A 14,971-nucleotide genomic window follows, 5' to 3' on the forward strand; every position below is an offset into this window, starting at 1 on the left:
TTATCTATGGAACATGTTAACGTATAACACAGTGTGACTGTTTTTCTCCTCCTAGCTGGGTATCCTGTATTCTTTTAGGTTACTTTAGGGCAGTAATATGCTGTTATTAGAATCGAATTTATTTATTTATTTATTTATTTATTTATTTATTTATTTATATTTATTTAAATTAATCTTTATTTATTTTTGAGAGAGAGAGAGAGACAGAGTGTGAGCAGGGGAGGAACAGAGAGAGAGGAAGACACAGAATCCGGAGCAGGTTCCAGGCTCTGAGCTGTCAGCACAGAGCCCGACGCGGGGCTCGAACCCATGAACTGCGAGATCATGACCTGAGCCAAAGTCAGACGCTCAACTGACTGAGCCACCCAGGTGCCCCTAGAATCAAATTTAAATAACCCCTATATTTTCAGAAACACACTCTTACCCTTCAGAATTAGATCCTGGGGATAGGATGTGGTATTTTTATGTAAATGTTCATTCACATTTGAAACTTGGATGGTGTGGGGCTTTTCCCCCAGATACGCAGCGGCCGCGCACATGCTGAGTGACATTTCTACTGCAATGGCCAATGGGAACTGGAAAGAAGCTAAAGAGCTCTCTCAATGTGCAAAAAGTGATTGGAACAAACTGAAAAACCACCCTTCCCTGAGGTGAGATCTTTTCTAGGTGCCTGTCAAAATTTACTTAGAATCAAGTTGTTTCAACCACTTGAGGTAATTCTCTTCAGGAAGAACTTACTCCTTTTGTTCTGTGGTCAAAGCAGCTGTGCAGTTGAATTCCCCACTTGCTTTGCATACCCACAGTGTTGTGTGAAATAGAAGGGAATGTCTGAAAGTCTGAAGTGAATTTTAGATAACTCAGATCGCTTGCACCAGGCATTGGAGTGAACAAACAGCTTTCCATTTGCCATCTTTTTTTTAAATTGAGATATAATTGACATATAACATAGTATTTGTTTCAGGTGTACAGTATGATGATTTGATATTTATATAAATATTGCAAAATGATCATCACAGTAAGTCGTTAACATCCATCACCATAGTTACAAGTTTTTTTCTACTCTCTTAACAACTTTGAATTATGTAGTACAGTCTCATTAACTATAGTCCCCATGCTGTACATTACATCCCAAAGGCTTACTTACTTTATAACTGAAAGTTCGTACCTTTTAATTACCTTCACCTTTTTGTGCACTCTCCCACCCCCTTAACTTAACCATCTTTTGGCATGTTGGCTTCTCTGAGTATTGGTCAGCTGAACTGAGATGTGGGGGAAACCCAGCATCAGGACAGAGGTAGAGTGAGCCACGCTAGATGTGTTCTTCCAATAGAAATTCAAGTAGATGTTAATCTGAAAAGGAAAACTGAATTGCATATTTTCTTCAAAAGTTCAAGTATACAGCACATGATTATTTTTTTCCCTTGATAACTGTTAAGCATACTCTGTATTTGTTAAGAAATTTTATTCCTTTGGGGCACCTGGGTGGCTCAGTCACTTAACCGACTTCAGCTCAGGTCAGGTTCGTGAGTTCGGGCCCCACATTAGGCTTTCTGCTGTCAGCACAGAGCCTGCTTCAGATCCTCTGTCCCCCTCTGGCTGCCCCTCCCCCACACGCATTCTCTCTCTCTCTCTCTCTCTCTCTCTCAATCATTTTTTAAAAAAGGAGATTTTATTCCTTTATTTTTACATAGGGGTGAGACAAATTTATATTATTAAATACCTCTTTCAAAAAAACATCTAGGACATAAACTGTGGGGAATAAGTTTAGGAATTCCCTGAGCCTGCACTGATGAGTTAACAAGGCATAAAGAATTACAAAGCCAGAGGATGCTCACACCCAAGTCTGGGTAAACAAGATTAGGTAAGTGGTATAGAGGGGGCGGGGCAAAGGCCCCAGTAGAGAACAAAGATCTATGAGATAAACAAGATTAGGTATTCAGGGCTGCAATGCCCCCCAATTTAGTACTATAGCAGAAAGCTGCTTTCACAGGAAGGAAGGACCAAATTAGGTTAATAGGTAAATAGGGCTATAAAGTTGCCCAGAGAGGTGCTAACAAAAGACTCAGAGGTTACATGCTCTGTCTTTCTTGTCCCCTAGACCAGTTTAGGTAAACAGAGGTGGTGCCTCACATCTGCTGTAAACAACCTTCCACTGGGCACCAGGATTTTGTTTTCTATTAACCCAAACACCTAACCCCATATATCTTGAAAACCCCCTTTCCCTCACGTCCGTGAGTTAATGTTCACAGTTTCATTGTCCCTTTGTGCACATCCATCACCATGTTTGTAAGCCTTCTGATCCTAATAAAAACGGAGCAAGGACCCTAATGGCTTCCCATTAGCTATCTCTCACATTTTAATCCTGTGTCCCGCTTTCTTGCTCGACAAGAGAGAACTCTAGACCCAGAGTCTATGACAATAAACTTCATACAGAAATGCTAATGACTTAAAAACCATTGCCAGGAAAATGGCCTTTAAAGCTAAAAAAAAAGAACTGAATATTTTGCCCATATTTCATTTGGAAGTATTCTGTACTTCAGACACAAAGTTGAGCCATTCACTTAATGGCCTTTCTAGTTTCTAGAAATGAGGTAACCAATGTAGAGTTGTTACTCCTGTGATGTGCATATACATTGGAAGATTTTCTTAGGACAAGTTGGGTAAATTTGGTAACATTTCTCACACCAAACAGCAAGACAAACCATTAAAACAAATTAGTAGATGATTTTCTTCATTAAAAAAAGAAAAATCATAGCCAAGGTGTTAGATTACTATAGAGCAGAGGTTGGTGGATGACTCTTGTGAAGGGTCGGCTGGTCGGTGTTTAGGGCTCTGCAGGCCGGGCGGCGGCTGCTACTGCTGCTGACCTCTGCTGCTGCAGCACTGAAGCGGCCACGGGCGGGCTGTGAATGAATGAGCGGGGCGGTGTGCCGACACTATTTAGGGACTGAGATTTGAGTTTCATATAATTTTCACATGCCACAGACTATTATTGTCCTTTTGATTTATTTTACTCATTTAAAAATGCGAAAACCATTCTAAGTTTGCAGGACGTACAAAATCAGCTAGCGGGCGCAGGATTTGGCCTTAGTTTGCTGACCTCCAGCTTAGGATATTTCCGCTTGTTCTCATTTTACTCCGCTGAGTGACCAAGGAGATGGTGGCTGGCTATCAGAATGTAGGTTTGTGGCGTAGAACTTTGTGTACAGCTGCCAGTGTTTAGAATCTATCTTTGTCACTTCTCATGACTGTCTTGCAACAAATAAGTCAGATGGCTGAACTGTTGGTGTCCGTCTTCATTTTAGATACCATGAGAATTTACCACTCTTTCTGCGCTGCTTTACTGTCGGGTGGATTTACACAAGGATTCTGTCCCGTACTGTTGAAATATTGCAGCGACTTCACTTGTATGAGGTTAGAGCACAAGCCCCGACCCCTGGCTTTTACTGCTGTGCCAGCGATGAGCTGTGCAGGGGAGCCTGCTTAGTCCGCACACAGTAATGTCATGAAAGCAGACGTGATGTGGCCAGCCTGCTGTCTTCAGGGTTAAGAGGAAGAGGGCCGAGGAGGACCAATCACTTCATCTTCTTGTGACTGGCTGCGTGTGCACCAGGACGGCCTGGGGATCATCGACGGAGCTGTGCAGGAAGTCTCAGCCTGAGTCTCTGTCACAATTCCATGTGTGACTTGCGAGGTCTCCAGAAATCTCTGAGGTGGAAACCTCCTATCTGCTTGCCCTGATGACCAGCACGGACCACTGGGAAATAATTTAAAATCACAAATCGGAAAATCAGTCATATCCTTCCCTGTATGAAACTGAACGAAATGGCTAGAGTTAACTATTGTTATGTTAACATTTCTGTATGGAAAATGCTATTTTACAAAGAGGATACACAGAACCCAGGGCTCTTGTCACGGGTCCATGAAACCCAAGAGGATCATGGGGTTGGCTGTGGGAAGTTTGTGAACCCCACAAGTGAGTTATCTGGGGGTTTGTGCGTACTTTTCTGAAGGGAATCATTAGATGTTTCCAAGAGATCCATGAACCACAAAAACTGAACAGTGTGTGTATAGATCTAGACCAGAAAGTGTCCCTGTTGAGGTGGGGTGGGGTGTTTGGGGTGTTTGGATGAAGACTCTGCTCATTCCTGTCCTGCCCCCCATTCATTCCTCACACCCTTGGCCCTGTGACCTACTGTATTCCCAGAAGCATGCGGCCGTATAGCCCCTGACCAGTGCTCGGCCGCTGGAACTTGACTGTGTGCAGCCCTGCACCAGTTGACTTGGTTTGTAGAGAATATCAAGCAGTGTTGACAGAACTCCGTTTGCTCACTCACCAGTTGGCAGGAGACCTGGGTGAAAAGTGGGGATGCCTCAGGGGCTCGGGCCTGCTTCAGAGGGGACATCTCAGTCTTCTCATTCCGGGGTCCTTGGCCTTTTAGAGTGGAACACGTGTGTTATAAATATACTTTGCCAGTCTTCTTGGCCACTAACTGTAGTTACTTTCTCGGGTATGTATGAACCTAATGAACTTCCTTTGTTGTTCTTGCAACAGGAAGCAGTCAAGGAACTTGAAAACCTCTTGTCACAGAAAGTGTATTGTCCTGACAGCAGAGGCCGGTGGTGGGATAGATTGGCTCTCAACTTACACCAGCACTTGAAACGCCTTGAACCGGTATTCAGTAACTAGATACACCCTGAGCCTTTTTAAACGTTTGCATAAATTAAAATACATAGCAAACTGTTAATACCTTAGAATTCTAAATGTAATTAGAATATGTATTTTTTTTTAACATTTCTTCTTTTGTCTGTGTTCTTCCAACCCCCTCCCCCCAAAACTAACAGGGATGCTAACAGAAGTGTTACAATGAAGACAGGACACTTTCTTGTTGTCTTCACTGATTTGGAACGTGGGTTGGTAGTGGGGCTGTGTGTTGGGATTTAGGAATTCGAGATCTAGGAATTAAGGGAGCAGGAGACTTAGAGGTCCCCGTCCTCATTTTGGAAATGGTGATGTCACTCATTTGTTGCATGGGGCCTCCAGGTAGAAAGTCTGACGAAAGAGGTTTCTTTCCATGGGGAAATGTATTGTCTGACTAATGCAGCAGGCCACCTTCTCTTCTGGGTGCTGGTATTCTCTGTGGCATGGACCTTGGGAGTCCAGGATCCTGGTTACTGCCAGGGCTGAGCAGGGTGGAGCTTCCACAGGCAGCTTCTGCTGAGCCCAGTGGCGACAGTGGCTCTTTGTGTGGCCGCCTGAGGTTCCTGCCTGGCAGCCCTGCATTTGTGTTGAATGGAGGGGACTGTGCCTTGGGAAGCTTTTGTTTTTTTCCAGCAGCAACTTTAAGTGAATCAGGGTGATGTGGGGGTGGAAAAGTTGACCAAGGGTGTGGAAGTAGGACATACTATTTTTACTGCCTTAAACTGAAAAAGTGCCTTGTTACCTAAAGTGCTTCAAGCCCGTGAAGCCTGTTTTCTTCTTCGGAGGCGGGTGTGCTTCCTTACCTCTTGCTGTTTGCTCAGGCTGAAATAGCAAGAGACTGTATCCGTTAGCCCACAGCCAAAGGCAGAGAAAGGCTGTTTCTGTTGCCTCTTTCTTTCGCTGAAAGGGCTTGGATCTCCCCCCTGTTCACAGCTCTACCAAGAGGAGCATTCACTTAGGTGCACAGAGGGAGACGAGTTGAGCTTATTTTTGAGACCTCTAGAAAATCCTAGTTCCTTTTAGCCCTTTCTCAGAGATCGTACTGGCCACACTCACAGTCTTCATCATTTTGTTACCATCCTGCTCATTTCTTTACCTCAGTCTCCAGCGAAGGAATTCATCAGCAGAGTTCTTATTCTTGCAAAGTGCTCAGCAGCTAGGCCGGGCCGAAGAGGGGGTAGCTGGCCATCCCCTCCCTGTGGTGGAGCCGAGTCAGTGTCTCCTTCACTCTTCTTGATTCCTTTGACTGCTCCACTCCTAATGGCCTGATCTTTCACTAATGTTCAGAGTGGCTGTTTTTGTTGTTGTAGTATTTTTTTTACTTTTTATTTTTTTTAAGCGATAAGACATTTATTCTTTTCTATTTAATTTTTTTAATGTGTAATTATTTTTGAGAGAGAGAAAAAGAGACAGCATGAGCAGGGGAGGGGTGGAGGGAGAGGAAGACACAGAATCTGAAGCAGGATCCAGGCTCCGAGCTGTCAGCACAGAGCCTGACACGGGGCTCGAACTCATGGGCCACGAGATCATGACCTGAGCCAAAGTCGGACGGATGCTCAACCGACTGAGCCATCCAGGCACCCCTGTTTTTACTTTTTATTCTTATTGTACTAAATAATATAACACATAAAACTTGCCATTTGAATGCTCTTTGGGGTACATTAGTGGCATTAATTGGGGTACATTCAGCTGCATTAATTATAATCATAGTGTTTGTGCAAACATCACCACTATTTCCAAAACTTGTCATCACACCAAATAGAAACTGTGTGGCCATTGAGTAGTGGCTCCCTGTTCCCTCTTCTCCCACAGCCCCCACTGATCTCCAGTCTTCTGTCTGTTTCTATGAATTTGCCTCTTCTAGATATTTCATGGAAGTGAAATAGTACAATATTTGATCTTTCGTGGCTCAGCTTATTTCACTGAGCAGCCTGTCCTCCAGGTTCATCCATGTTGTAGTAGGTGTCAGAATTTCCTTCCTTTTTAAGGCTGAATAATACTGCATTGTACATGGAGACCACATTGTGTTCATTTATTCTTCTGTTGATGGACGTTGGGGTTGTTTCCACCTTTTGGTTGTTAAGAATAACACTGCTGTGATTACGGGTGTATAAACATCTGTTCAAAACTCTGCTTTCAGTTCTTTTGGCTAAAACCCAGCAGTGGAATTGCTGGGTCATGTGGTAATTCTGTGTTTAGCTTTTTGAGGAACTGCTTACCGATTTTCAGTATTGAGTCATTTTTACGTTCCTGCCAGCAATGCATGCGGGTTCTAGTTTCTCCCACATCCTTGTCAACACTTACTATTTTCCTTTTTTATGATTTAGTCATCCTGTTAGGTGTGAAGTGGTATCCTGTTGTGGTTTTCAGTATTTTTGTTTATTTGTGCAACTCTGAATAACCTTAGGAAATGCATTTAAGTCCTCCAAACCCAAGATTCTTCTCCCTGTAAATGAGGGGTCTAGACCAGCTCTGTGGTTCCTGAGTGCACATGAAACTTAACTGGCAGCTCTGAAGTGGTCAGATGCCTGTCCCCCACTCCCACTCCTGCTCAGAGATGCCCATTTATGCAGATCAGAGATGGAAAACACATGTATGTTTTCAGAGCTCCCCGGGGGCTGCTCTGAGAACCACTGAGTCAAGTCTTTCTGTCAGTCAGTCTTCTCCAGCCCGTTACCCACGGGCATCTCTAACTTTCTCAGTCTCCCTGAGGGTGTGGTAGCTGAGATTTGCCCTGTCTGCAGGTATAACTGGGAAATAGTGTCAGACATTTATAGTCAGGGATTATGATTCATCTGTGCATTAAAAGCAGAATGAGATCTAAGGAAATAATAACCTTTTTCTCTGGAACTATTGCTTTGGCCACTTGCTAATTAGCAAAATTGAATAATTAATTAACAATGGGGTTTCCTGTCACGTTGAATTAGCAGATGCTGCCATGAGGTCTTTCAGGATCCTAATGTGGGACCGTGTTCTTTGTTAGGCTATTAAGTGCATCGCAGAAGGGCTGGCAGATCCCGAAGTAAGAACAGGACATCGTCTTTCACTGTATCAGAGAGCTGTGCGCCTGAGAGAGTCTCCGAGCTGTCAGAAGTACAGGCACCTCTTCCATCGGCTACCAGAAATAACTGTGGAAGATGTTAAACATGTAAGTAAATATCCTTTGGGTGCTTTGGACTTAAAAGCATGTACTGGGTTTTTTCCTGAATGGAAACAGCCTAGGGACTGGTTTCAAGTGCATTTTCTTTTAGACTTAGAAAATTCTAATGCTCGTTTTAGACAGTGACTCCTTGTTTTCATACCCGTGCCTCCTACGTTGGAAGGCTCAGCCCAGCCTGGTGGGTTGGTTTGCTCATGCCCGGGGTTGAGTGACTTTTTGTAAAACCCCTGAGTCAGAAGCTCACAGCCTTTGCCAGTGTCTCCTGTTTGGTCAGGGTGCCTGGAGAGTAGCTTTGGGGTCCATGACTTCCCCGAGGCTGGGGCGGTGACCTGTCTACACTCTCACAGGCACCAGAGTGTGGGTCACATGGCCTCACACTCTGCTGAGAATCTGTGGCTTGAGGGGAGTATAGGAAGGTGCGTCCTTAGGACACGGAAGTCAGGTTTGTGGGGACTGGAGCTCAAGTGAGGCTAATGGGTGTTCTCCTGCTGCTGTCTCAGGTGACCATCACGGGCCGGCTGTGCCCGCAGCGTGGGATGGGCAAGTCTGTGTTCGTGATGGAGGCTGGGGGGCCCACCGCCCCTGCCACAGTCCTGTGCTCTGTGGAGGAGGTGGCATTGGCCTATTATAGACGCAGCGGCTTCGACCAGGGTAATGCACGGCCCTTCTCCCGGCCTGCCCTGTTGCTGGGTGATGGTTTGTCAGCAGTGGGTGGCTACCGTCTCTCTGTCCTGTCCCCGGTGGAAGATGCTGCTGACCAGGGAGGATGTGGAAAAGAATTTTACTAACTATAGTTGTTAAAAGCCATCTTCCACATAACCAGCATCCACCACCCAAGGCCTGTGAGGAATAGCGCTTTCTGGTAGGACGTTAGAAGCAAGTGGGGCCCGTTTTGCTCTCAGAGAGCTTGTGTTGGGCAGCAGAGGATAAGAAAGGGCAGAGGACTACCAGGAGTGCTGCGTGGTAACAGAGCCCTTTAGAGGATGTAGGAGCTGTGGAGCTGGGCCAGGAAAGAGCGAGCTTCTGGAAAGAGTGAGCAGGCCTCATAATCAGCTAATGACTTTAAGGGGATTGAAGGACCAAGTCCTGGAATGGCATAGCACCTGGGAAACCAGAGAAGTTGCTGAAAGAGCAGTGCTTTGAATTTCTTGTAGAATGAGCTCTCTTGATCACATGAGGGAGGAGAATAAAAGTCTGTAAGTCAGAGTACGATACACACACACAGGCTCCTGAGGTCTGGCTTCTCCTCCATAGAAGGGCACCTGTACCTGCTGACAGCTCATCACCGTGCTATGTGTGACCAAATGGGGCTCAAGAGGAAATGCACAGTGAAAGTGGGAAGTCCCTGTTTGGGAGTTGGGACTGGTCCGAGCAAGAAAAGATGGAGTAAAACACAGAGGTGAGCCTCCAGTATCTTGGTGGCACAGTTTGTCATGGGGCCTTTGTGCCCAGTCAGGAGCCATCTTTGACTGGAGGTGTTAGCACGCTTCTTGGGTACTTCCTACGCACAGAATGGTGGAGAGTGAGCCCCTCCCTCTCTGGGAGGGTCCATTAGCCTTTGGGGTGCCCCCCCGGTCTGTGTCCAACGTGCCATGGGGCAACCCTGCACTTGTTAGTGGGAGCTGCTCTGGGTGTCTCTGGTCACCCTGTGGTGAGCCTTGTTACATAGCAGCAGCCAAGTGTTTTGTTTTGTTTTTAACTAATTTACTTATCTCTTGTGTTTTCTGGAATTGCTTGTGTTTGTGTATTTATCCACATCAGCCCCTCTTCCCTCTTATTCTCTTTTTTGATTCTGGTCTCAGAAAATTAGTGCTTTATCTGAGGCCTGTGTAAGAGGAGACACTGAGAATTTGCCTTCTGATTGGTACAGTGCGCTTGTCACTCTGTCCTTAGTGAAAGGTAGTAGTGACTAGAATACGTCAAGTCAAACTGTGAGACAGGATTGCAGAGAAAGCATCCATCTGCCCCACCAGAGACAAGGGGGCGGCAGCACAGCTCTCCTGGAGAGGCTGCTCCCGTCTTGTTTTCTTTTTTAAACTTTTTATTATGGAAGATGTTGAACATGCCTTTGTACAAAAGTAGAGTGGTGCAGTGAGCCCCAGGTACTGCCAGCTTCGTCCAGTCTTCTGGCCATGCCCCTGCCCTCGGATGGTGGAGGCTGACCCCAGACACTCCCGGGGTACCCACCAAGCCCTTCCTCTGTCCAGACAGGACTCCCCTGTGCCCATGCATGAGGCTTAAAAATACCTTCAAATACGGGAAAATCGGGACATTATTTCTCTTGAGTATTATGTAAGCATTTACATAATAAGGATGAGGATTCATGGATTAATGAGGATCATGAAGCGACACTGAGTGTTGGAAGTTAAGAATATCTGTGTGGCATCTTTATTGCTTACAGGGAAGAGAGACGCTATAGAGAAGAAGTGTGAACCCCAGTGAAGACAGAGATAAACAGACCTGAAAGGTTAGAAATGAAAGAATAGAATGAGCAGCCGTCCCCAGATGAACTGTAGGAGATGCATGAACTGGGCAGTTGGGGGAGGAGGGCATGGATATCAGGGCCTGTGGTGGGTGGGCTGTGAGCCAGACCCAGTGAAATGCTTTCCGTTTAGCCACGAGCCTGAAAAATGGCGGATGATTCCAATTCCAGAATATAAAATATTTTCTTCATTTATTAAAATTGATGCAGTGAAAATGAGCAAACCCTTGCTGTCAGTCTGTTCGAGAGAAGATTAGAGGGTAAGGGCAATGTCAGGCTCTCTCAGGGAAATTTATTTCTGACTTAACTCAGAAGGAGCTCACCAAAAATGATTTCACTTACAATACAAATGCATGGCGTAGACGGCTTAGGAGTTCAGGGATCCTGACCTCCAGCATTCCTGCCTGGCCGGCAGATAGTGCATACTCCCAGACAGAAGGCAGGCTGGAAATCAAGTTTCACACAGTTTCACTCTCGGCCGGGCAGGAGCCCAGGATCCCAGCGCGCAACTTGCTGAAGAAAAGGGCTCAGCTCCAGCCCGGAGGCCTGAGACACTTCATGTTGTTCCTGTGGCTGTCCTTTCGCGTCTCCGAGACAGGCTGCATGGCCGAGGGGCTAGAACTGAGAGGGACAGAAGGCACAGCGCAGCCTCAGCAAGGCGGGACAGAGGGGGCCCGGCAATGCCACTTCCGGCAGAAGTTCTGGTCTCTGCACTTCCACACAGGACACACGTGCAGGCACGGCCTGGTCTCTGCTCTCTGTGTCTTGTGCTGCACCGTGACCTGGCACATGACAGAGCAGGGCCTGCCAGCCAGAAGTGCCCTTCTGCCTGCATATTGGGACAGGGTTGGTTGGGGGGGGGGGGCGGGCAGCACCCCCTTTTGGTCAAGGCTGTAATGTGGGGGGAGAGAGGGGCCCGCCCAGCCACTGTCCCTGGTCAGGTGTGGCAAAGTGCAGAGGACTCGCCCTGGGAGACAGGTCTGCGTGCTGTGCCAAGGCTGAGCCCCTGGTCCCCCTGACTTTGCTATGACACGTACATGGCCTAGGCACATGGTAGATCGTCTGAGGTCGTCACCCAATCGGTATAGTTTGTATGTAGTGTGAGGAAGGGGTCTGAGCTAGGTGGTCTCTGAGGTAGAAAGTTTCCATAAGAGCTCTGAGTCTCAGAAACACTGGGCATGCTTGTCCAGGCCAGAGCAGTGGAACGGTAGGTCCAGTGAGGTGAATGGAGACGGCACCTGCTAGGTCAGAGGGCACGGACTCCTGGGTCCTCGTCTTTCTCCGATCTCTTTTGGGGGGCCTTTCTGCAAGTGTGCCCAAGGGTCCCTACACCAGAGCCCTCTGTGGGGTTCTCGGCCCACCCACACTTACTATATTGAATCCCTGCAGCCTGCAACGGAAATTTGTTTTTATTTAGCTTTAAGAACTTTCCCTGGGTTTCTCATTAAAGTTTGAGAACTGCCAGCTACTTTATGGCTCTGAAATGTGTATTTGAATTTTTCCATAATTTCTCGGATTTTTGCTCTCCTATGAGCCTTCTGTAGAAAAGCAATGTGATGTAAACAAATGAGCTAGGAATGGCAAGAAAGCAGCATTTGGTTTTGAACCTAAAATCTATTATTTCCTTCACATTGAGTAAGCAGTAGGTTAAGGTGGTGGTTTTTAAAAAACAGGAAAAACTGACCTTCCTCTGTGTGTGTATGACTCTGTCTTAGGGATTCACGGGGAAGGGTCCACCTTTAGCACGTTGTATGGCCTCCTCCTGTGGGATGTAATCTTCATGGACGGGATACCAGACGTCTTCAGAAATGCCTACCAGGTACTCAGGTTAGGCAGCGCCAGGCGCATGTGCTTTGTAGGCTAGCAGACGATACTGCCCCTTGTGGTTCCTGCCCACCCGTGTGCCATGTGCCTGCTGCCATCAGAAATCTGTCAAGTACAATCTTCTGGATGATGCTGATTCTCTGTAAGAGTTTTTATTTTAAAGTCAGGCTCCTAGAATTTAAAATGTTAAGTCTGTTAAGTTTTAAACTTTAACCTGCTTTATTTACCTTCTTCATTCCCCTTGAGACCATTCCTGTGTTTCTTCGGCTTCGGCCCTCACTGGGCTCCTGTCCGGGCCTGCACCATCACGTGCTCCATTACACGCACCTGCTAAGAGTGCCACCAACGTCAACTAAAAGCTCTTTTCACAGATTGTTGTGCTAGCAAACCAGTACAATAAGTTGCTTTTATGTTAGATTACTTAGATTGTTTTTTGCCTATCTTTTAAAAAAAAGAATGTGTCCATTTAATCATATTGGCCAGCTTCCAAATTTTACAGGTACTGAATGTTCTGATGAATCAGGGTCTCTCCAGGCACAGTATGAGAGCTTCTTTTCCCTGCGACATAGGCATGCCCACTGGACTTGTGTACAGACAGCTTCTTCACGAGCAGGGGGCCTGCCATCGAGGCCAGGCTTCAGCTGATTCACAGCGCCCCCGCGGAGAGCCTGCGGGCCTGGGTGGCAGCCGCGTGGCAGGCCCAGGAAGGCCGAGTGGCTTCCATTGTCAGCTGGGATCGCTTTGCTTCTCTTCAGCAAGCTCAGGTGAGAATCTGCAGCCGGATTTGGTCAGAAATCCTGTATATACATGTACCTGTGTGTATACATGTGTGTACACATGTATATGCATACGTGTGCGTGTGTATGTGTGTTTATATGCACGTGTGTGTGTGTGTGTGTATGTGACTGTGCCCGTGCATACATTTATGTATATGATAATACCCTAGTCCAGATGCCACTGTTCTTGATGGGAATGTGGCAGGGCACAAAATAAGCCCCGTTATGCCTTCTTCCCCTTAGTTGACAGCCTCCTGTGACCCTCAGCAGGGAGGGCACCGTTCCTGTCCCTGCAACTGCTGGCCTTTGCAAGCCATCACTTCCTATTCCTGAGTATTTACACCACATTCCCTCTTCCTCACCTGTTCCCCAGGGTTTTCCCGGCTGGACAGAAGTGTAACTGACTCCCCAGACTGTGCCAGTGGGCATTTTAGCCAGTGGCTCTGGAGCCCTGGCACAAGCAGAACACCACCTGAAGGCCTTGGAATTCACTTGTGTCGAATTACACAGTTTTCTTCTATCCTGTGATCAGTGAAAGTATTTCAGGATCCCTGTCACAGGGAACGGCTAACCGTCCACATATTTTGTGTGCAGGATCTTGTTTCCTGCTTGGGCGGCCCTGTCCTCAGTGGTGTGTGCAGGCGGCTGGCTGTGGACTTCCGGCACTGCCGAGGGGGCCTCCCCGACCTGGTGGTGTGGGACTCCCAGAGTCATCGCTTTAAGGTCAGTTGGGCCAGAATGGAAAGTCCTATTTCTGTGATAATTTTATTAGCAACTTAAAGAGAGGCTACAATGTAGGCATTCCTTGCATGGTTGTTGGCAAGATTGAATCCCTCAAAAGCTGTTGGACTGAGGGCCATGGTACCTCAGTGGCGGTCGGCCAGGGCCTCCTCAGCCCCATGCGTGTGGGCCTCCCCTGTCCACCATGCAGTGCTCACCTTGGCAGCTCTCGTCATCAGAGCAGGCGAGCGGGAAGAGCCAGTGTGGGCAAGATGGAAGTCTGTCTCTTGTAACCTGATCGTGCAAGGAACAATCCCTCCCTTGTGCTGTATTCTTCCTTTAGAAGCAAGTCCCAGGGTCCAGCCCATGCTCAAAAGGAGGGGGTTCCACAGGGTGTGAACTCCATGAGGCTGAGATGACTGGGAACTGTCTTCTAAGTGAGCTTAGGGCGAGTGCCTCATCACGTGTTGTAGGCTCATTTCCCCCCTGCCCCCCCTTGCCTCACCTTGGTCTTATCCTGCTGCCTATCCCAGGTTGTTTTTCTTATTATTGAGTTTTGAGATTTAAAATTCTGGAATCAAGTCCTTTATCAGCTATAGTTCATCCCAGTCTGTGCCTTGTCTTTTCATTCTTGTAATAGTGTCATTTGAAGAGCAGAAACTTTACATTTTGGCCAAGTCCCACTTCTCTGTTCTTTAATGGATTGTGCTTTTGGGGTCCTAGGACATCTCTGACTGGAACTGAGGATTTGTGTGTCTCTCCTTGCAGTTCTGTCCAGTTTGCTTCATATATCCTCAAGCTCTGTGATCAGATGTACAAACTTGAAGGACTCTCATGTCCTCTAGGTAAACTGATCCCTTCATCATTGTGAAATGACCCTCCTCTATTCCTGGTCACGTTTTTCACTCAGAAATTGACTATTAATATACAGCCACTCCAGCCTTCTTTGGATTAGTATTAACGTATCTTTTTCTAGTCTTTCATTTTTAACTTATTTTGTCTTTGTAGTTAATAAATTTCTTATAGGCAGATTTCCTTTGCCTTTTAATTGGGTGTTTGGACCATTTACATTTGATGTGATTATTGACATTTGGCTTTAAAGCTGCCATTTTGATATTTGTTTTTTGTCTCAGCTCTCTTGTTCTCCTTTCTTCTCCTTTTTCTACCTCCCCCCCCTTTTTTTTTACAGATTGCGTTTTAACCCTTTATTGGCTTGTTAACTGTAACTTTGTTGTACATATAAGTCGTTGCTCCAGTGTTAACAGTGTACATCTTAAACCTATTATCTACTTTCAAGTGATCTTATC

The 14,971-nt window shown here is 46.5% G+C and overlaps 1 protein-coding gene across 6 annotated transcripts in view; it reads left to right on the forward strand.

Annotated features, from left to right (window-relative positions):
• The window catches only part of FAN1 (FANCD2 and FANCI associated nuclease 1), a 34,112-nt gene that overhangs the window by 17,167 nt on the left and 1,974 nt on the right, over nucleotides 1–14,971 (forward strand). For 4 of the 6 annotated variants that reach the window (XM_040493841.1, XM_040493843.1, XM_040493844.1 and 1 more), the window contains exons 6-13: nucleotides 519–650; nucleotides 3,306–3,414; nucleotides 4,556–4,675; nucleotides 7,686–7,850; nucleotides 8,363–8,513; nucleotides 12,060–12,163; nucleotides 12,738–12,932; nucleotides 13,539–13,667. In XM_040493841.1, coding sequence (XP_040349775.1) covers nucleotides 519–650; nucleotides 3,306–3,414; nucleotides 4,556–4,675; nucleotides 7,686–7,850; nucleotides 8,363–8,513; nucleotides 12,060–12,163; nucleotides 12,738–12,932; nucleotides 13,539–13,667 — 1,105 coding nt within the window. Of the gene's footprint in view, nucleotides 1–518; nucleotides 651–3,305; nucleotides 3,415–4,555; nucleotides 4,676–7,685; nucleotides 7,851–8,362; nucleotides 8,514–9,116; nucleotides 9,262–10,263; nucleotides 10,310–12,059; nucleotides 12,164–12,737; nucleotides 12,933–13,538; nucleotides 13,668–14,971 lie in introns of those variants that run through there. The other 2 variants (XR_005796268.1, XM_040493845.1) reach the window with 2 other exon arrangements.

Source organism: Herpailurus yagouaroundi, unplaced genomic scaffold (assembly GCF_014898765.1).
Source record: "Herpailurus yagouaroundi ecotype Mexico unplaced genomic scaffold, PumYag 185, whole genome shotgun sequence".
Taxonomy (NCBI): Eukaryota; Metazoa; Chordata; class Mammalia; order Carnivora; family Felidae; genus Herpailurus; species Herpailurus yagouaroundi.